This window comes from Erpetoichthys calabaricus, chromosome 15, assembly GCF_900747795.2.
Source record: "Erpetoichthys calabaricus chromosome 15, fErpCal1.3, whole genome shotgun sequence".
NCBI lineage: Eukaryota > Metazoa > Chordata > Cladistia > Polypteriformes > Polypteridae > Erpetoichthys > Erpetoichthys calabaricus.
This window is the reverse complement of record NC_041408.2, coordinates 32,986,499-33,008,972: the sequence shown is the minus strand read 5'-3', so window position 1 is coordinate 33,008,972 and position 22,474 is coordinate 32,986,499. Positions and strand designations below refer to the sequence as shown.

Here is a 22,474-nt window from a genome sequence, read left to right as displayed (position 1 = left end):
TTGGGCAGAACTGCCCATTCCCAGGTATGCAAAGCTTGTAGAGACTTTTAGAGACTTCCCCAAGAAGACTGAAATCTGGAATTGTTGCAAAGGAGGCTTTTATGATTTGCTGAATTAAGGGTCTGAGTACTTATACAAATGAGATATTTCAGCTTTTGATTTTTAAAACATTGGCAAAGCTTTCGAAAACATGTTCATTATGTCATTATGGGTTATTGAGGGTAAATTGGAGAAAATATGGCAAATCTGTCAATTTAAAATTATATGTTCAACACAATGAAGTAAGCAGAAAGTGAAAGGGTCTGAATAATTTCTGAATCTATCCACTGTATATGCAGACAAAAATCTTGTGTTTGTTTAACTGGAAAATGGTCTGTTATCATTTTAATATATTTATTAAAGAACATTCAAAAACCTATTGTGTTGCTTCACAGTGCTTAAATTTTGCATGATAATGTTAACTGGCTGTTCACTTGTGTAACACATTTTGTGACATCATTGTTATATTAACTCGTCAAAATGAAAGATGATCTAAGATCTACATCTGCAGTATTCAAATCAGAGAGATACCACTATTTTAGCTAAAGAAACAATTTATGCAGCCAAGTCCAATACAGTTCGAAATTGTTATACCAAAATTATTCTTCAAGCACCACAAATTTCGGCATTTATATACATGATCCAAACTGATGTACAGTGGAAAACCGTGTATGAATCCATTGATTTTAGTACAGTATAGACCAATGTACTGAATATACATTATACCCAATTCAGAGTGATAAATTCCACTGTTTGCACCCTGACAGTTTAATATCCTGCAGATCCAAAATTTTCAGCTGTGCAATAACAACTTTATTCCTTTAAGTATGGTACAGTAAGTACCAGTGTTTCACACTGTTTTGCCCCCTTCCTCCAGGCAGATTTGTTACAGGTTGTTCAGATTTGGTGGGATGGTGCTTGTGCAAGTTTCTTAAATAGTGGCTCAAGTTCTTAACTGGAATGATATTAGGGCTTTAACTAGTCCATTGCATTTTTCCCCTCATGGGAAGAATCCAAGGTTACTTTGACTGTTTTGGATTATTGACCTGCTGAAAGAGCTGAATAGCAATACTCTTTTCTGTCTTCCAGTGACTACTTATTCAAGCTTCTTCTGATTGGTGACTCAGGTGTGGGAAAGTCTTGCCTCCTCCTTCGGTTTGCAGTAAGTCTTATATTCACTCTGTTTTTGTCTTTTATTGTAGGTGGGATGCATAGGACTACATTGTAATTAAAGAAATATATAATTGCATTATTTTTTATGTTTCAGATTTGATAGTTAAAAATTACTTGCATCTAATACTGAAAAAAATGAGTAAACATACCAAGTGAATCATTTTATGCTTTATAGTTTAATTTTTAAATTTAGTTTTGTTGTAGTGCAAAAAATTTTGTGTGTGTGGTGTTGTCTCCTTTTTATAATTGACAGAAGGGTATTTGTAGATTTCCTGAATTTCCATTTAGCTTTAACTTTTCAAAATTTGTGGGCTTCAAGATTGTCATTGATGTTGTAACGGCTAACCCCTTACCGAGACCGGCCTATACACTACCATGACTATTCCTTGGATAACCTGAGGCTTCTTTATCTAGTAGCAAGCCATACTTTTTACAAGTTGTACTTTTTCCCCACATGACGAAATAACCAGCAAGCAGTAGACAGGAATGTAAAATCAAACAAAGATATATTGTAAATAAGGACAAACAAATATTCAATAATGTAAATAATGCGCGCACAGAACAACACTATCCCAGTGACACCAGTGACTAATTATTACATTAATCCCTCCTCCATCGCAGGGGTTACGTTCCAGAGCAACCCGCGAAGTAAGAAAATCCGCGAAGTAGAAACCATATGTTTATATGGTTATTTTTATATATTTTAAGTCCTTATAAACTCTCCCATATGGTTTATAAATATTCCCCGTACAGTTATACAGCATAAACCCTTTATATTCTCTTAGTTATTAGGTAAGATTCATTGAAATAATGTATGTAAACACAGTTTATATACTACAGTACTCACAAACATACGTATTGTATATCATTGAGGAGTTTTATTTAATACGTAACAGTTTTAAACATATTGTAATTGAGTAGGTGATATAAAAATACGTGAAAAATCTAACATGTAAATGCTGTACATAAAACCAAAATGCTGTTTTAAAGAAACTGTAGAGCGTCTCCGATATCACATTTGTTACAGCCAGGCCACCGGCAATAAATACCTACAATGCAAAAAAAAAATGCAATGCAAAAAATTGTATAAAATGTGTGCACAGTTACAATAAACGTACATACATGTACTGTACTAAGTACGTAGAAAAATAGTTTTGGGTACTCACCAACTTGTCAGATAACGATGACATTTACTGCACTGTCACAGCTGTTGTAAAGGAGCCTCTTCACGCGACTGTGTAGCAGCACCGTCGTCTTCTTCCACTGAAGGCGTACTAGGCAGTGTTTTACATGTAAGGAACATCGTGATGGGCAGTTGCTGGCGCTGCTTTTTCATTTGTGTAAAGAGGTTCCTATACACTTCCGTGGCGCCGTCAAGAGCATTTTTAAATTGCAGAGAACGAATCATTTGCGGGTCCCATTCTTCAATGGATGTCTGCAGATCTTTTGCCATTCGTAGAATGGTCGCGAGACGCTCGAGAGTTAGGCCTGCGTCTTCTTCCTCTGCCGGGTCGTCTTGATCTTCCTCCTCGCTCGCTGACTTGGTCATCTCGGCCAAATCTTCATCGCTGAGCAGCTCGGAGTGGGCATCGAGCAGCTCATTGATGTCATCACTGGTCATGTCGTTGAATCCCTCTCCTCCTAGCAGTTTTGCCAGCGTGACTGCCTTGTCAACCGCTGAGTCATGAATTTCTTCTGCAGAAAAGCCCTTCTTTTCGCACACAATTTCTGGCCACAATTTCTTCCAGCAGGCATTAACCATGTCTTTCTTCATATCATTAAGGGCCTTCTGCATGTTCACCATACACGATGTGATCATGTACTTACGCCAGTACTCCTTCAGGGAAAAGTCATCGTCCGTGTCCATTGCCTCGACCATGTGTTGCAGGCTGTTCCTTGTGTACAATGCCTTGAAAGCCTGGATAACTCCTTGATCCATTGGCTGAATCAGTGATGTCGTATTTGGTGGCAAGAACTCAATTTTTACACCTCGGTAGGATAGATCCAAGGGATGACCTCCAGCATTGTCCAGAAGTAAAAGGACTTTGAAATCCAGCCCTTTATCTGCCAGATAGATCTTTACTTCCGGGATGAAACATTGGTGAAACCAATCCGACGTTAGGCGTTTCGTAATCCACGCTTTCGGGTTGTGCATCCAGTACACAGGCAGCAGGTTTTTATTCTTATTTTTCAGGGCTCGGGGGTTTTTGGACTTATAAATGAGCCCAGGCTTTATCATAAAGCCCGCAACATTGGCGCACATGACCAGCGTGATGCGATCTTTGTGCGCCTTAAACCCCGGGGCTTTTGCCTCTTCCTTCGTGATAAAAGTACGAGATGGCATCCGCTTCCAAAATAGGGCCGTCTCATCCATATTAAACACGGTTTCAGGCTGATATCCGCCTTCCTCAATAATCGTCTTGAACGTGTCGGTGACAAATTTCTTGGCTGCGGCTTTGTCTACGGAGGCAGCCTCTCCTTGCAGGTTAACACTGGCCAAGCTGAACCTTTTCTTAAATTTTTCAAACCAGCCCTTGCTGTCAGTAAATTCACGGCTCTCGCTGGGGGATTCAGCAGAAGTTCCAGGTCGAGGGTCGTCGTCGTCATCGTCTGGAGCATCTCCAGCATCCGCAAACCTATCATAAAGTTGCTTGGCCTTTTGTCGGATGATATTGGTGTCCACGGGGATGTTTTTCTTCCGGCAGTCTTCGATCCAAATCCCTAACGCAGATTACATCCGGACTACCGCCTTACTACGTCCACTTACACTTCGTTTCGCCTCCTGGTTAAAGGACACTGCAGCCGTAGATCATATGTTCTTTTCCTCCTTCTTAATATAACGAACCGTGGACTCGTTGATACCATAGTGGCGTCCTACAGCGGCGTAGCTTTTCCCTTCCTTCAACATGTCCAACAATTTCACCTTTTCAGCAATTGTTAGCATCTTCCGTTGGCGCTTCGGCACGGCCCCAGTAGCAGGAGAAGATCGCTTTGTAGACATAACTAAGAGCTTGACTGCAGTACGCACAAAGCAAAACGTTGATGCTGAATGAGTGAGATGAGATGAGATGCCGGCTTTAAGTGAAATCGAATTCTGCGCTCCCTGTCGCTGAGCCAGTCAGCACCCAGGAGCTTAACCGCGTCCTCTGATTGGGTAGCTTCTAAGCCATCCGCCAATAGCGTCCCTTGTTTGAATTCAAATGGGCAAATCATGAGGAAGCGCACGTACTGTAGACCGCAGACATCCGCGAAACAGTGAAAAATCCGCAATATACATTCACATATGCTTACATTTAAAATCCGCGATGGAGTGAAGCCGCGAAAGACGAAGCGCGATATAGTGAGGGATCACTGTATATAAAACACGAATATACAAATATTTACAAAGAACCCTCACTTGCCCCTAAACACTAACTGAACAAACACAAACACGGATGAAATGAAACACGGCAGTTGAAATGAAAATGATAGATGAGCCGAAAACCTAATAAAGTCCGGCAAATGTTGGATATTGGCTGGTGTGAAATCTTGCTTCCTCCCGACAATGCAAAAAAAAAAAAAAAACGACCTCACCATAAGTGTCCTCAGCAATGGTTGGCCAAAGTCCAAACCCCGGGGTTTCTCGGTGCTGGCTGTTGAGATAATAATCCTGATCCAGAAGAAGCAAGTAATGGACTGGTACAGTGTTTGGAAATGAGTTGAAATATGCATACAATTATTCTTTTTCTTCCTTTCTCTCTCTGTCTTTGCCTCTCTCTTGCCTTTCGCTCCTCTTTTTTAAATATGAAATGTCCCAGATGTAACTGGTGGATCCAACAGATGATTTCTGTCTCGGGGCTGCGGTCTCCCTCCATCATCCTTCGGTGACTGTGTGCAGATGGTGCAGACCTATAAATATCTTGGAGTGCAGCTGGATGAGAAATTAGACTGGACTGCCCATACTGATGCGCTGTGCAAGAAAGGACAGAGCCGACTATACTTCCTTAGAAGGCTGGCGTCCTTCAACATCTGCAATAAGATGCTGCAGATGTTCTATCAGACAGTTGTGGCAAGTGCCCTCTTCTACGCAGTGGTGTGCTAGGGAGGCAGCATTAAGAGGAAAGACGCCTTACGCCTGGACAAACTGGTGAGGAAGGCAGGCTCTATTGTTGGCATGGAGCTGGACAGTTTGCCATCTGTGGCAGAGCAAAGGGCGCTCAGCAGGCTCCTATCAATTATGGAGAATCTACTGCATCCACTAAATAGACAGAAGAGCAGCTTCAGCGACAGACTGCTGTCACTGTCCTGCTCCACAGACATATTGAGGAGATCGTTCCTCCCCCAAACTATGCGACTCTTCAATTCCACCCGGGGGGGTAAAGGTTAACATTTAACATTATACAAAGTTATTGTCTGTTTTTCACCTGCATTATTATCTTTCTTTAATTTAATATTATTTATTGTATCAGTATGCTGCTGCTGGAGAATGTGAATTTCCCATTGGGATTAATAAAGTATCCATCCATCCATCCATCCATCCACCCACGGGGACAACATTTACTGATACACACAGTAAACGGGACAATGAGATGCAATGCAACTCGGCACAAACACAGAATATTTCTGTCATTATGTAGCCCCGCTACAAAGTTTTTTAGTATTCTAATATTACTACAGAGTAAACATGACATCTTATTTAATTCCTTGTATCTGAGCCTTAGCATGGCAAATGTGAAAGGGTTGGATATCTACTAATTACAACTAATTACACGGAATAAGAATCATAAAAATATAATCTTTGGATGGAGTATTCCTTTAAGAGCTTTGAATGTTACAGTAGTTTTCAGGAAGTTTGATGCAAAATCATATTCTGCTTTGCTGCTGTTTTTTCTCAAGTATGTTGGAATTGCTAGAGGTTTATTATGGTGTAAATGTTTTTATTTTTAGCCAATATTTACTGTTGTAATACTGTTCTGCAGTATATTGCACTTTTTTTTTTATTTGCTTTATTATTTGAAGTTAAAGTTGAAATTGCATCTTTTTAAGAAAATTTTCACCCTTGATTCTTCAGACTTGAAGTTCATTTTTATAAGCAGCAACCTCTTCCGGAAGGTCCATATTTCTCACTGTTTTTCTTTTTTGTTTGTAAATTCGGTTTTACTAGTTGCTAGTCTTGATTAACACTAGTTTTGATCTGGCTTCTAACTTGTCACTGATTGTAGCCACTCAGGGAGTTTAAATTTACTGACGATCTGCAGTCCGGGCAAACCTGTTGTAATGGGTAATGTTTGATCACTGTCAAGTAAGAAGGATGAACTGTCTGCTCTTATAGTGGGCTGGTCGTGGAGCATATAAGTACAGTGGCATTTTGAATTTTATGGAGAGCTGGCTTAAACCTGAAACACCGGACACTCTCTTTTTAATGTAGGATGGATTTCAGCTTATTCAAGCAGATGAAACCTAGTGGCGTGAAAAAAGACAGGAAAAGAAATGGTCATCCATAGTGAATGAGCAATGGTGTAAAAGGGAGCATATTAAATTAAAATTAGTTTCTAATTCAAACATTGAAATTATGGCTTTCTGAATTTGTCAACATTATTTGCCCAGGGAGATGATCGTCCTTAATGTTTATATTCTTCCCTTTGCAAATTGGGGCTTGGCAACAAAAATGATTCACCCTGTCACAAACAGACAGATGACTCATTCTGACCCTGCAGTTATAATATGTGGTGACTTCAACCATACTTTGGAAGAAACTATGACAAATTTCAATGAGTTTGTGTCATGTCCCACTCAAAAAAAAAAAAAATAAATAACAAGCTGGATCTGCATTAATTCAAATGTCAAAGATGTCTTTAAGTGTAAACTACTGGCACCTTTGGGCAAATCTGACCACAACCTGATTCTTCTTATTCCCACCTACAAGCCTGCTATTAGACAGCAACCTGTTACCACCACCTGATTAGTGAAGAAGTGAAACCTGAAGGCTGACTGTTTCCAAACTAGAGACTGGCAAATGATATGGCACTGAAATGGAAATGATATTGATGCACACAACCTGTAAATTTTTGCGCTGACACAATGTTACCCAGAAAGACAGTATGTTGCTTTCCAAGGAATAAACCCTGGATTCTGAAGGGCCTACAAGGTCTCTTCAATCAGAAAAGGTTAGCATTCAAATCAGGAGACTGAGACCCTGAAGAATGCACAGTGAGTGCTGAAGAAAAAGCTGAGTTAAGGAAAGGAAACTTATAAAGCTAAAATAGTAAACAAACTCATACAGAATAACATGAAAGATGTCTGGAAATTACTGGGCATGATTTCTTGACTAAAGCAATCCAGGGCTCCAGTGTTTTAAGAGGATGCGGAAAAGGCTATTGCCCTGAACCAATTTTGTAAGAAATTTTTATTCCCAGTTACCTTATTCCAATGACCAGTCCTCCCACACCATCCCTACTACATCAACAACTTCCACCACATAAATTGGAATGGCCAGTGAAAAAGACCACCTTAGATCATCAGACTGTCCTTAATTGAAGACCTATTAAGGTGACAACTAAAAAAAGCTACAAACTAACAGCTGTGGGGCAAGAAGTAGTCAGTCCTCGAGCTCTTAAGACCAGTGCTGACAAGCTTTGTGGTATCCTCAGTCATCTGTTTAGTCTGTCTCTAAGGCTCCAGAATGTGCCTATGCTGTGGAAAACATCCTGCATTGTTACTGTTTCAAAGAAGGCAGACTCCTGTTTACCTAATGACTATACCAGTGGCACTTGCATCTTAAGTGATGAAGACCGTTGAGAGGCTATTCCTGGACTATGAGTCCTCTTGTGGTAGACCTGGACCCACTACAGTTTGCCAGTTGGACAAAGATTGGAGAGAATGATCCAGTTATCTATCAGCTCCACAAGTCTTATTCTCACATAGACAAAGCTGGCAGCACTGTGAGAATTGTTTTTTGATTTCTCCAGTGCCTTCAGTACCATCCAGCCCACCCTGCAAAGGGGTATGCTCATAAATCTACGGGTGGATGAGCCTGGTGTCCTGAATAATGGACTATATGTCAGGCAGACTGCAGTTTGAGAATCAAGAACTGTGTTTGTGATACTGATGTCCACAACACTGGGACACCACAAGAAACAGTCCTACCTCTCCTTTTCCCTTCACTCTGTACACCTCTGACTATAACACCAGGTCTTGTCACTTGCAGCATTCTCAGATGAATATGCACTTATGGGGTGTATTGATGAGTGGGATAAAACCGAGTATAGGATTCACATGGAAAACTTTGTTTCTTGAAACAGAAAGAATTGTCTAAAACTTAATATTGGCAAAACCAAGGAGAACTGTTCATTGACTATTGGCTCACAAAAGGTCCTTAATGCCAACTGACTATTCAAGGAGCTGATGTAGAGGTGGTGTACTACTAAAACTACTTTGAAGTCCACATCAATGACTGATTGTACCAGTCTCATAACACAGAGGAACTATGATAAGAGAGGGAAGAATAGGACTCTTTTTTTCCTTTGGAGGCAGTTGTCTTTTAATGTGCGTAGTGATATCCTTCATATATTCTTCAACTTTGTGATTATTTTCTACACTGTGATGTGCTGGGCTGGTAACATCACTTCAAGAGAATCCCTGCATCAACAAGCTAATTAAAAGGATAGGCACATTTAATGAACACACTCTGGATCCCCAGGAGGTAGTAGTGAAGAAGAGAATTAAAATAAAACTAAGTGGAATTCTGAACAGTGTTTTACATCTTCTCTCTGACACACTTAGATTGAGTACTTTCAGCCAACTATCTTTTTTAGCAGAAGTGCATCAGGAAATGATACTTGGGCTCCTTCATACCAAAAGTAATATGCTTGCATAAGGCCTGACTATGGCTGTTACTACCAAGTCAGAATTTCTTTTCAAGTTTCTTCCTTTATAGCCATGCTAATGAGTGTTTAGACCATAGTATGTACATGTGTGTATGTGAAATGTTAGGTAATAGTGAGGGTATGTTTCACAAGTTTTTTGTGGTTCAGCATCCGAGAGGAGGGGAATGAAGGTTCAGTAGGAGCAGGACAGAATACATGTATTTAAATGAGAGGGGAGGTCAGTGGAATAGTGAGGATGCAGGGAGTAGAGTTGGCAAAGGTGGATGAGTTTAAATACTTGGGATCAACAGTACAGAGTAATGGGGACTGTGGAAGAGAGGTGAAAAAGAGAGTGCAGGCAGGGTGAAATGGGTGGAGAAGAATGTCAGGAGTAATTTGTGACAGACGGGTATCGGCAAGAGTGAAAGGGATGTTCTACAGGACGGTAGTGAGACCAGCTATGTTATATGGGTTGGAGACGGTGGCACTGACCAGAAAACGGGACAGAGCTGGTGGTGGCAGCGTTAAAGATGCCAAGATTTGAATTGGGTGTAACAAGGATGGACAGGATTAGAAATGAGTACATTAGCGGGTCAGCTAAGGTTGGAAGGTTTGGAGGGAAAGTCAGAGAGGCGAAATTGTGTTGGTTTGGACATGTGCAGAGGAGAGATGCTGGGTATACTGGGAGGAGGATGTTAAGGATAAAGCTGCCAGGGAAGAGGAAAAGAGGAAGGCCTAAGAGAAGGTTTATGGATGTGGTAAGAAAGGACATGCCGGTGATGGGTGTGACAGAGCAAGTTGCAGAGGACAGGAAGATATGGAAGAAGATAATCCGCTGTGGCAACCCCTAACAGGAGCAGCCAGAAGAAAAGGAGGCTGAACCATGCTTCAGTCATATCTTATTAAGCTGTTTACATTGTGTTGCTAGAGAAAATTGTGTGTTTTGATACATTTATTAAAATACATTAAATTATTCAATTAACATTCTTTTTTAAGATTTCCAGATATTGAAGTACAATTTTAGTCTGTATTACATTAAAATTTTTCATGCCTGTCAAGATAGAAAAAGTTGTCAATTTTTGTTTCCCTTGCAGGATGACACATATACAGAAAGCTACATTAGTACTATTGGTGTGGACTTTAAAATAAGAACTATAGAATTAGATGGCAAGACAATCAAACTTCAGATTGTAAGTACCCTTTGCTTATGTTCTTGTGCACGACTTGGTTGTAAAAGTTATAACACTTTACCATTGTGTAATTTAAATTGCAAATTGTTATTCTCCAACCATGGTCCTTTGCAATTTTCCTGCTTGTAAATGCATAATATCGAATGTAATTATTAATGATGATTGAATTACAAAACTTTTGATCACCTATTAACGTGACATATCGGGGCCAATGCCAATAAAACCAAACACTCGTTAAAACCTTCACAGAGCTTTTATGTAACACTCACATAAACAAAACATTTATGTGACCACTCTTCACAGCTAACCTGACATCTTTATTTTTGGAACACCATTTCCTACAGAGGTAGTTGTCGAGGATGGGGAGTAGGTTGGTAGTCACCCAGCAAAGTCTGGTTAATAGATTGGGTGTGGCATTCTTGCTTTCAAGGCTCTTCTCCTGAAGTTAAGTCTGCTAACATTTCCCAAATTTCTTAGATCTTCCTCTTTGACATTATAACAGTCCTCTAAGTTCTTAGGTAAACAGAAATGTAAAGTATGATAAGGTAAAGAATGTTATGTTAATAAATATAATGTTAAAAGGAGGTTACCCCAGCTTTTGTATCTGTACTACTTTTATGCTAGAGTATACTTCGTATTAAAATTATTTGGTAAGTGTCCAATATCACTGTTATTGTGTACTATATTTTGAAACTAAAGTCAAATGTATTTGACCATCCCTGTTGTTGTATATCTTGCGAAAAGGACAAAAACAAACTGCTTTTAAATGACACCCATCATGTTTAAAAGGCTTCTTGCACTTTTTGTGTTTCTTGACAGAAAATAATTTATTTTTGAATTTGCTTGCAATTTTCAAGGTTTTCCACTATCAGATAGCGTCATGGGTGCAGTTCAGGCCAATAAAGTAATTCCTAAATTTTTAGTTGTTTCTGAGAAATAAAACCCCAAATGTCATATATTTTGGATGGAAATATAAATGACCTTGTGGTTTCTAAGCTTGTAGACAACTGCTTTATTTGCTGTTGTTAATATACATAAAACATACATTATAAAATGTAAAAATGGCTTATCGTGCTGCTGGAAACTGGCAGCATGTTCAGTCTTGTACAGAATTAATTTCTTTCTTGTATATCTGACCATTTGACAGTACTTGTAGTAACATAAACAACTTCTTGAGTGTAAGCACTATTAATAATGTTATACAGTATTTTACATTAAAGTATGCTATGTCATCTTTCATTTCTGTTCTAAAATTGATATTTCTAATCAAAATCCAGAATATGCACGATTATTTATTATAATTAAGTACATTTAATACTATACAATAATTCCAAATATTGTTTGTGTAAAAGACATTCAACATAAGTGTAAAAAAAAAAAATTAGATAAAATTTAAATGTGGAAGCAAAAGCGTAAGCTTCATGTAATTTATGAAGAAAAAAATTACCCATTAGGTGTTTTTTGTAATGTCCAGGTTAGTTCCATTTTGAAATTACCCACTCCATAAGCAAATAATAATAAAGTTAAGCATTTAAAAAGAAGTTCATCATTTCTGAAGACATATTCATTCCAGGGTAGGTAAAATGTCACCGTGAATGCTGAAAAGAGAAAGAAACAAAGTGAAAAGGCCTGCTAATTGGAAATTAAAACAATTACTACAATTTATTTAAAAGCAATATGACAAAGCGCACCTGTTTGGAAGACTTCAGTCTCTAACTTTAAGGCTTCTTCCTTAAGTGGCAGCCAAATAAAAATGAGATGTGAAGTGAGCCAACAGATTATGCGGCAAGTTGGGGCCACAAACTCCATCCAGTTTCACTCAAGCCATTTTCTTAATTAGAAACCAGATACTTTTTTTTTTTTTTTAATTTTATTGATTTTATTGTAATCATTCCATACAAATAGATCAATTTTTACAAAAAATAGGATTGAAAAGGAATCACCCCCCACCCCTGAGAAAGAGAGCATGGCCAACGGACTAAAACTTAAAAATAGTAAAAATAAATAAATTGAAGAGTTTAATAGGCGGTCACAGATAAATGGAGAACAAAAAGAAATGGGGAGAGAATCTACTTCCTCAGTGCTTTAAGAGCTTATTCTAAAATATTATTGATTAGTTCCTGCCAGGTGTTGAAAAATTTCTGCTCAGATCCTCTTAAGTGAGAATTAGATTTTTTCCAATTTCAAATAATATAAAACATCAGTTACCCACTGACTTAAAAGAGGAGAGTTAGGATTCTTCCAGTTTAGCAAAATAAGTCTGCATGCCAATAGTGTTGTAGTGAAGGCAGTCACAGTTTGTTTGTCCTTCTCCTCTTTTAAGCCCATCTGGAAGAGCACCAAACACAGCTGTTAGTGGATTAGGAGGGATTGTGACACCAAGGCTGTCTGAAAGGCGCTTAAAGAATTTTGTCCAGAATGATGTTAATTTGGTGCAGATCCAAAACGTGTGACCCAGTGAGGCTGGAGCTTGATTGCAGCATTTACAAGTTGGATCTTGCCCTGGAAACATTTTGGACAATTTCAAGCGAGAAAGATGTGCTCGATATATAATTTTGAGCTGAATGATTGTATGCTTTGCGCATATGGAGCTCAAATGAATTCTCTGCATTGCTACCTTCCACTCCTTTTCTGATATGTTGAGTGAGAGATCCTTTTCCCATTGCCCCCTTGATCTTTGAAAGGGAGGGATTGTAAAATAATTTTATATATTGCAGAGATGCTATCTGAGTCCTCGAGACTGAGCAATATTTTTTCCAACATAGAGGAAGGTGGGAGATGGGGAAAATCGGGCAGGTTCTGTTTGACAAAGTTTCTAATTTGAAGATAGTGAAAGAAATGTGTTGCTGGAAAATTTAAATTTGGAATGTAATTGTTCATAGGATGCAAAGATGTTGTCTATACAGTAATCCCTCCTCCATCGCGGGGGTTGCGTTCCAGAGCCACACGCGAAATAAGAAAATCCGCGAAGTAGAAACCATATGTTTATATGGTTATTTTTATATTGTCATGCTTGGGTCACAAATTTGCGCAGAAACACAGGAGGTTGTAGAGAGACAGGAACGTTATTCAAACACTGCAAACAAACACTTGTCTCTTTTTCAAAAGTTTAAACTGTGCTCCATGACAAGACAGAGATGACAGTTCTGTCTCACAATTAAAAGAATGCAAACATATCTTCCTCTTCAAAGGAGTGCGTGTCAGGAGAGAGAGGAAAGCAAACAAATCAATAGGGCTGTTTGGCTTTTAAGTATGCGAAGCACCGCGGCACAAAGCTGTTGAAGGCGGCAGCTCACACCCCCTCCGTCAGGAGCAGAGAAAGAGAGAGAGAGAGATTGAAAAACAAACTCTGTCTCTCTCTATCAAAAATCAATACGTGCCCTTCGAGCTTTTAAGTATGCGAAGCACCGTGCAGCATGTTGCTTCAGGAAGCAGCTGCACAGAAGGTAGCAACATGAAGATAATCTTTCAGCATTTTTAGACGAGCGTCCGTATCATCTAGGTGTGCAAACAGCCCCCCTGCTCAATCCCCCTACGTCAGGATCAGAGAAAGTCCGCGCAAGAGAGAGAGAAAAGTAAGTTGGGTAGCTTCTCAGCCATCTGCCAATAGCGTCCCTTGTATGAAATCAACTGGGCAAACCAACTGAGGAAGCATGTACCAGAAATTAAAAGATCCATTGTCCTCAGAAATCCACGAACCAGCAAAAAATCCGCGATATATATTTAAATATGCTTACGTATAAAATCCGCGATGGAGTGAAGCCGTGAAAGACAAAGCGCGATATAGCGAGGGATTACTGTATAAAGATCTCTAAGCAATTTAATCCCAAATGTTTTCCAGATATTAAAAACTGCATATGTTTGCGAGGGTTGAAAAAGGTGGTTCTCATGCAGAGGTGCCACAGATAAGATTCTCCATCTCAAAATGCTTTCTACATTGGTTCCGTATTCTGAGTGAGTGAAGCACAATTGGGTTATTAGTATATCGGCGATAACTTGCATTTATTGGGGCACAAAGCAGGGAATATAGAGAAGTACTGCAGGATTTTATTTCTATTGCGGACCAAGCCTGTGTATGTTCATCTATTTGTGTCCACGTTTTTATAGCTTGTATATTTACTGCCCAGTAGTATAACAGAGTTTGGTAGAGCCTTGCCACCTTCTGTTTTAGGTCTTTGTAGTGTCGCTCTTTGGATATGTGGATGTTTTAGGTTCCAAATAAATGAGGTTATGGTTGAATATAATTGCTTAAAGAATGATTTTATTTCAAAACATTCCAATATACATCAATAAAAGAGAAGCTTAGGAAGGATATTCATCTTAACAACGTTAATTCTTCCAGCTAGAGTGAGATGGAGGGTTGACCATCTATGCAAGTCTTGCTTAATTTTTTCCATACAGATGGCGAAATTATGTTGATAAAGAGCTTTGTGTTTACTTGTGATATTTACTCCTAGGTATTTAAACTGATCTGCAATAATAAAAGGGAAGGTGTCCAATCTAATATTGTGTGCTTGAGAATTCACTGGAAAGAGCACACTTTTATTCAAATTAATTCTGAGACCAGAGATCTTTTGAAATTCTGTAAGTGCTGTTAAGACTGCAGGCACAGTATTTTGTGGGTCTGATATATACAAAACCATATCATCTGCATATAGAGAAATTTTCTGTTCCAGTCCTTCTCTGATAATCCCCTTTATCTGATAAGCATTTTGACAATGAACTGCCAGTGGTTCAATGGCAATTCCAATTAGCAGTGGTGACAAGGGGTATCCTTGTCTGGTACCACGTTCTAGTTTAAAGTAGTCTGAGCAAATGTTGTTAATACAAACTGAAGCTTCTGGATTGGTATACAGTAGTTTGATCCATGCACAAATATTCGGGCCAAACCCAAATTTCTCTAATGTAGTGAAAAGGTAGTTCCATTCAATCATTCAAATGCTTTTTCTGCATCCAACGGTAATGATATCTCCAGGGTGTTTGTCTTTGCAGGTGAATATATTACATTAAACAGGCATCGGAGATTGGAAGCTAAGTGTCTGCCTTTAATAAATCCAGTTTAATCTTGTGATATTACCGAAGGCAGCACTTTCTCCTTCCTTCTAGCTAGGACTTTGGAGAGTATCTTAACATCATTATTCAGAAGTGAAATTGGTGTGTATGATGCACGTTGTAATAAGTCCTTGTTTTGTTTAGGAAAGATGGTGATTTAATGCTTGGCGAAAAGTTTGAGGTAGAATTTGATTGTCTCTAGCTTCTGTAAATGTTGCTAATAAGAGGGAGCTAGCTGAGTGGAGAATTTCTTATAAAATTTGACAGGGTAGCTATCAGGGCCTGCTGCTTTGAAGTGACTTTATAGCATCTACTAATTCTGATAGCGCCAGAGGTTTATCCAATTCCTCTGCAATAAAAGTATCTATTTGTGGTATCTGTAATGTATCCAGAAATGCATTAGATTGTGTGTTGTCTTCTTTGAACTCAGTAGAATATGAGGATTTATAGTAGTCTCTAAATGTATGCATTATATTTTTATGGTCAGTGATTTTATCTCCGTGTTGGTGATTGCTGGGATTGTATTGCAAACTTCTTGCTTGTGGATTTGTTGAGCTAAGAGCTTATTAGCTTTCTCTCCGTGTTCATAGTAATGATGTCTTGATTTAAAACAAGTTGTTCAGTTTCTTTGGTTGTTAAGAGGTTGAGCTCTGAATGTAGAGTCTGTCTTTTCCTATGAAGAGCTTCACTTGGACACCTGGCATGTTCTTGATCTATTCTAGTAATTTCGCTGGTTAGCTCTGATACCTTCTTGGTTTCTAATTTATTTCTGTGGGAAAGATATGAAATAATCTGTCCTCTTAAGAAGGCATGTAGAGTTTCCCAGAGTATTCCTGCAGAGACCTCTGAGGATGTATATGTCTCCAGGAAGAAACTGATTTGTTTTGATATAAATTCTGTACAGTTCTCATCTGCTAATAGAAGTGGGTTAAGACACCATCTGCGAGATGAGTATGTGGGGCATAATGATTTCATCTCCAAGATCAGAGGGGCATGGTCAGAAATAACAATAACGTTGTACTTGCAAGATTTAATTCCAGGCAAGAAATTATTATCTATAAAGAAATAATCAGTTCTTGAGTAGCAATGATGCACTGGTGAGTAGAAGGAATATGTTGAGTTTGGGTTTAGAAACCTCCAGGGGTCTGATAAGTTGTGGTCAGTTACAAACTGTGTAATTGTCTTTGCAGTGTTAGATGTCATCCCCCCGTGACAGGAGACCTATCTAAGAGTGGATTTAAAACACAATTAAAGTCCCCAGCCATTATAATTTTATGAGTGTTCACATTGGGAATAGATGCAAATACATTTTGCATGAATTCCCTGTCATCGACGTTGGGTGCATAAACATTTATCAAAATCACTTTACAGTTAATTACGTTGCCAATGACAATCACATATCTCCCTTCCGGATCAGATACTACATTTGATGCTACAAATGAGACTGTTCTATGTATAAGAATTCTCACACCTCTAGTTTTCTTTGTAAAGCAGGAATGGAATATTTGGCCAGTCCAGTCTTTTTGCAGCTGGAACTGATCTTTGCTTAATAAATGGGTCTCCTATTTTTGCGTTTAGACCTGTTAGGTGAGGCCTTAAACATTCCAGCTCACAAACTTAACTGTCCCATCATGGAGACATTGATTCTGAATTTTTGATGTCATTTTGTAGTCTTAACTGGAAGTGAGAGCTGTAACCTTAATTTCCAATTTTCCCACAAGTTATTGCCATGCAGCCCATTGTTACATTGGAAGTTATAATTATAAGGACTAAAAGGACAGATTAGATATAGCTTGCTCTCTTTCGATCCTCCCCACGTGAGGCTGGACCCCACTTCACAAAATCCCAGTCCTCTGACATACCTAGAGACAGAGCACGTCCAAAACAAAACAAGCCTCCCAGCAGCGGCATTTGAGGATTAAAAAGTAGAGATATCTATTGCCAATAAAGTCTAAATACTATAAGCATAAAATGTAATCATCAACAGTCTTGAAATATTAAGACTGTAAACCCAGGGAATGGTGTTAAAAAGTGGCCCTGGATAAGCATAGTAAACCCTAATGCAATAATAACTAACAATAAACCAAGGGTATGATGTTAATCAGTCTCCTTTAGAATAGTTAAAAACCAAAAAAGAAAAAAGAACTACTTTAATTTCTTACACACATACGCGTGTAATTGTAATTAAAACATAAACAAAAGGTGGCCGAGAAGAAAAAAGGATGTATAATTATGGTACCCGTATCATTGCAAGCAGATCAGACAGCAGGTAATATGTTCTTCCCATACCATGACAGGATGCAACTCACTATCGTATTTCAAAAAAGCGTTGGGATCAGCTTTCTTAACTCCTTTTCTGCTTCCTCCTTGGAGGAAAAGATGTGATATTTGTCTTGAATTTCCACTTTCAGTTTGGCAGGATACAAGCTTTTCGTAACCGCTGTTTAATGTTGTAAAAAGCTGCACGTTTAGCAGCTGTTCAGGGTGAGAAATCAGGGAAAATACGAATGTAGTTATTTTCAAATATAATCTCTTGTTTGTGTCTGAGAAGTGACATTACATTAAGCTTAAATTGTAATCTCTCAAAGCGGACAATTAAAGTCCTAGGTTTAGAGGTATTTGATCCACGTATGCGATAAGCTGCTGCTATCTCTGTATCTGATTTAAAGTCCTCTCCAATCATTTTTGAGAATAGTTGAGCTACGATTTTCACTGGGTTTGGACTTGCACCATTCTCAGGTAGACTTTCGATTCTAATATTATTCCTTCTGCATCCATCTTCCAGAGCCGCAAGTCTGTCTCCGAGTTTTTTGCATTCGGAATTCGCAGCTGTAGTTTTCCATTGGTGCTAGATGCCAATTGTTTCGCTGTTTCAATTCGAGCCGTGAATGTCTGCTTAATGTCTTCCAGCTGACTGGCAAGTTCTCTCAGTTTAGGCGCATTTTCCTGAATGTGTTCCTCAGTTTTTCTCAGCATATCTTTAAAGACTGCATCAAAACGATTATATATACATTTTTCCAAGTCTTTATATTCCTGCTGCATCTCTTGCAGCTCCAGCCGCAGCTACTCATTTGTCTTCTCGTTTGTCTTGAGCAAGCCATTTATTACTTTCTTAATATTTTTCTGAATGTCTTTCTTGAGCTCACTTATGGCCATGGCCAATATTGCGATCATTTTCTTCGGTTCAGACAAATCGTTCCTGCTTTCATGCTCCACGGGTAAAGTGGCAATCCCCGTTACAGCCGATGCTTCCGGCTCGCAAGGAATAGATGACTGCAAGGCCATCTCTAGTTTCAAGTGATCTTCTGGAATCGGCGATGTATCGTGACCTGCATCACTTGCACCTTCACTTCTATTTTCACTCTCGACTGGAGATGATGCAGTGGAGCGGGATCCTGGGAAGTCTGCACTTTCGCCTGCCTCTTCCAGGTCAGTCACTGAACGGCCATACCTTGCACTTGCACTTGGGCCTGACGCCTGTGTAGACTTGGGTGCAGTTGCAGGTTTCTTTTCCGTTTCTTTCTGACCCCTTTTCTTGTTACTCATGCTAATATACTGTAGTAGAAACTCCTTTGGTTAGGCAAATACGGGATACCTCAGGATAATAAGAAATAAGAGAAAAAATAAAGCCACTGCAACGGAGCTCCGCTTCAGATGTCCATACACATATATATCCATCCATCCTCTTCCGCTTATCTGAGGTTGGGTCGCGGGGGCAGCAGCTTGAGCAGAGATGCCCAGACTCCCCTCTCCCCGGCCACTTCATCTAGCTCTTCCAGGAGAATCCTGAGTCGTTCTCAGGCCAGCCGGGAGACATAGTCCCTCCAGCGTGTCATGGGTCTTCCCCTGGGCCTCCTCCCGGTTGGACGTGCCCGAAACATCTCACCAGGGAGGTGTCCAGGAGGCATCCTGATCAGATGCCCGAGCCACCTCATCTGACTCCTCTCGATGCGGAGGAGCAGTGGCTCTACTCTGAGCCCCTCCCGGATGACTGAGCTTCTCACCCTATCTTTAAGGGAGAGCCCAGACACCCTGCGGAGGAAACTCATTTCACCCGCTTCACGATCTCGTTCTTTCGGTCACTACCCATAGCTCATGACCATAGGTGAGGGTAGGAACATAGATCAACTGGTAAATTGAGAGCTTTGCCTTACAGCTCAGCTCATTTTTCACCACGAGAGACTGATGTAGAGCCCGCATCACTGCGGACGCCGCACCGCTCCGCCTGTCGATCTCACGCTCCATTCTTCCCTCACTCGTGAACAATACCCCAAGATACTTGAACTCCTCCACTTGAGGCAGGATCTCGCTCCCAACCCTGAGAGGGCACTCCACCCTTATCCGGCTGAGGACCATGGTCTCAGATTTGGAGGTGCTGATTCCCATCCCAGCCGCTTCACACTCAGCTGCAAACTGATCCAGAGAGAGCTGAAGATCACGGCCTGATGAAGCAAACAGGACAACATCATCTGCAAAAAGCAGTGACCCAATCCTGAGTCCACCAAACCGGACCCCCTCAACACCCTGGCTGCGCCTAGAAATTCTGTCCATAAAAGTTATGAATAGAACCGGTGACAAAGGGCAGCCGTGGCGGAGTCCAACTCTCACTGGAAACAGGTTCGACTTACTGCCGGCAATGTGGACCAAGCTCTGACACCGGTTGTACAGGGACCGAACAGCCCTTATCAGGGGGTCCGGTACCCCATACTCCCGGAGCACCCCTCACAGGATTCCCCGAGGGACACGGTCGAACGCCTTTTCCAAGTCCACAAAACACATGTAGACTGGTTGGGCAAACTCCCATGCACCCTCCAGGACTCTGCTAAGAGTGTAGAGCTGGTCCACTGTTCCGCGACCAGGACGAAAACCACACTGTTCCTCCTGAATCCGAGGTTCAACTATCCAACAGACCCTCCTCTCCAGAACCCCCAAATAGACTTTCTCAGGGAGAATGAGGAGTGTGATCCCTCTGTAGTTGGAACACACCCTCCGGTCCCCATTCTTAAAGAGGGGGACCACCACCCCAGTCTGCCAATCCAGAGGCACTGTCCCTGATGTCCATGCGATGTTGCAGAAATGTGTCAACCAAGACAGCCCTACAACATCCAGAGCCTTCAGGAACTCCGGGCGTATCTCATCCACCCCCGGGGCCCTGCCACCAAGGAGTTTTCTGACCACCTCGGTGACCTCAGTCCCAGAGATGGAGGAGCCCACCTCTGAGTCCCCAGGCTCTGCTTCCTCATTGGAAGGGATGTTAGTGGGATTGAGGAGGTCTTCGAAGTACTCCCCCCACCGACCTACAACGTCCCGAGTCGAGGTCAGCAGCACACCATCCCCACCATATACAGTGTTGACACTGCAGTGCTTCCCCCTCCTGAGACGCCGGACGGTGGACCAGAATCTCCTCAAAGCCGCCCGAAAGTCATTCTCCATGGCCTCCCCAAACTCCTCCCATGCCCGAGTTTTTGCCTCATCAACCACCGAAGCCGCATTCCACTTGGCCTGCCAGTACCTATTAGCTGCCTCCAGAGTCCCACAGGACAAAAGGGACCAATAGGACTCCTTCTTCAGCTTGACAGCATCCCTCACCGCCGGTGTCCACCAATGGGTTCGGGGATTGCCGCCACGACAGGCACCGACCACCTTACGGCCACAGCTCAGGTCAGCCGCCTCAAAAATAGAGGCACGGAACATGGCCCATTCCGACTCAATGTCCCCCACCTCCCTCGGGATATGGTCGAAGTTCTGCCGGAGGTGGGAGTTGAAGCTACTTCTGACAGGGGGCTCTGCCAGACGTTCCCAGTAGACAACTCACAACACGTTTGGGCCTACCAGACCTGACCGGCATCCTCCCCCACCATCGAAGCCAACTCACCACCAGGTGGTGATCAGTTGACAGCTCCGTCCCTCTCTTCACCTGAGTGTCTAAGACCTGTGGCCGCAAGTCCGACGACACGATCTCAAAGTTGATCATCAAACTGAGGCCTAGGGTGTCCTGGTGCCAAGTGCACATATGAACACTCCTATGCTTGAACATGGTGTTTGTTATGGACAATCCGTAACGAGCACAGAAGTCCAATAACAAAACACCACTCGGGTTCAGATCGGGGGGGCCATTCCTCCCAACCATGCCCTTCCAGGTCTCACTGTCATTGCCCACGTGAGCATTGAAGTCTCCCAGCAGTACGAGAGAGTCCCCAGAAAGTATGCCCTCTAGTACCCCCTCCAGGGACTCCAAAAAAGGTGGGTACTCCGAACTGCTGTTTGGTGCATACGCACAAACAACAGTTAGGACCCGTCCCCCCACCCGAAGGCGGAGGGAGGCTACCCTCTCGTCCACCAGAGTAAACCCCAATGTACAGGCTCCAAGTCGGGGGGCCATAAGTATGCCCACACCCGCTCGGCGCCTCTCGCCGGGGGCCTCCAGAGTGGTAGAGAGTCCAGCCCCTCTCAAGGAGATTGGTTCCAGAGTCCAAGCTGTGCGTCGAGGTGAGCCCGACTATATCTAGCTGGAACCTCTCAACCTCGGAAACAAGCTCAGGCTCCTTCCCCTTCAGAGAGGTGACATTCCACGTCCTAAGAGCCAGCTTCTGTAGTTGAGGATCGGACCGCCGAGGTCCCCGCCTTCGGCCACCACCCAACTCACACTGCACCCGACCTCCTTGGCCCCTCCCATAGGTGGTGAGCCCATGGGAAGGGGGACCCATGTTGCCTCTTCGGGCTGAGCCCCATGGGTGCAAGCCCGGCCACCAGGCGCTCGCCATCGAGCCCCACCTCCAGGCCCGGCTCCAGAGGGGGGCCCCGCTGACCCGCGTCCGGGCTAGGGAAAACGCCGTCCAAATTTTTTATTCATCATAGGAGGTTGTGTTGAACCGCACTTTGTCTCATCCCTCACCTAGGACCAGTTTGCCTTGGGTGGCCCTACCATGGGCATAAAGCCCCGGACAACAGAGCTCCTAGGATCATTGGGACACGCAAACCCCTCCACCACGATAAGGTGGCGGTTCGAGGAGCGGTATATATATACAGTAATCCCTCCTCCATCGCGGGGGTTGCGTTCCAGAGCCACCCGCGAAGTAGGAAAATCCGCGAAGTAGAAACCATATGTTTATATGGTTATTTTTAGAATGTCATGCTTGGGTCACAGATTTGCGCAGAAACACAGGAGGTTGTAGA

At 41.8% G+C, this 22,474-nt stretch overlaps 1 protein-coding gene across 1 annotated transcript in view; it reads left to right on the top strand.

The window, feature by feature from the left end:
• The window catches only part of rab1ab (RAB1A, member RAS oncogene family b), a 65,152-nt gene that overhangs the window by 26,698 nt on the left and 15,980 nt on the right, over positions 1-22,474 (top strand). The window contains 2 exon segments of the mRNA XM_028820917.2: positions 1,129-1,201; positions 10,151-10,246. Of these exon segments, the coding sequence (XP_028676750.1) occupies positions 1,129-1,201; positions 10,151-10,246 (169 nt within the window).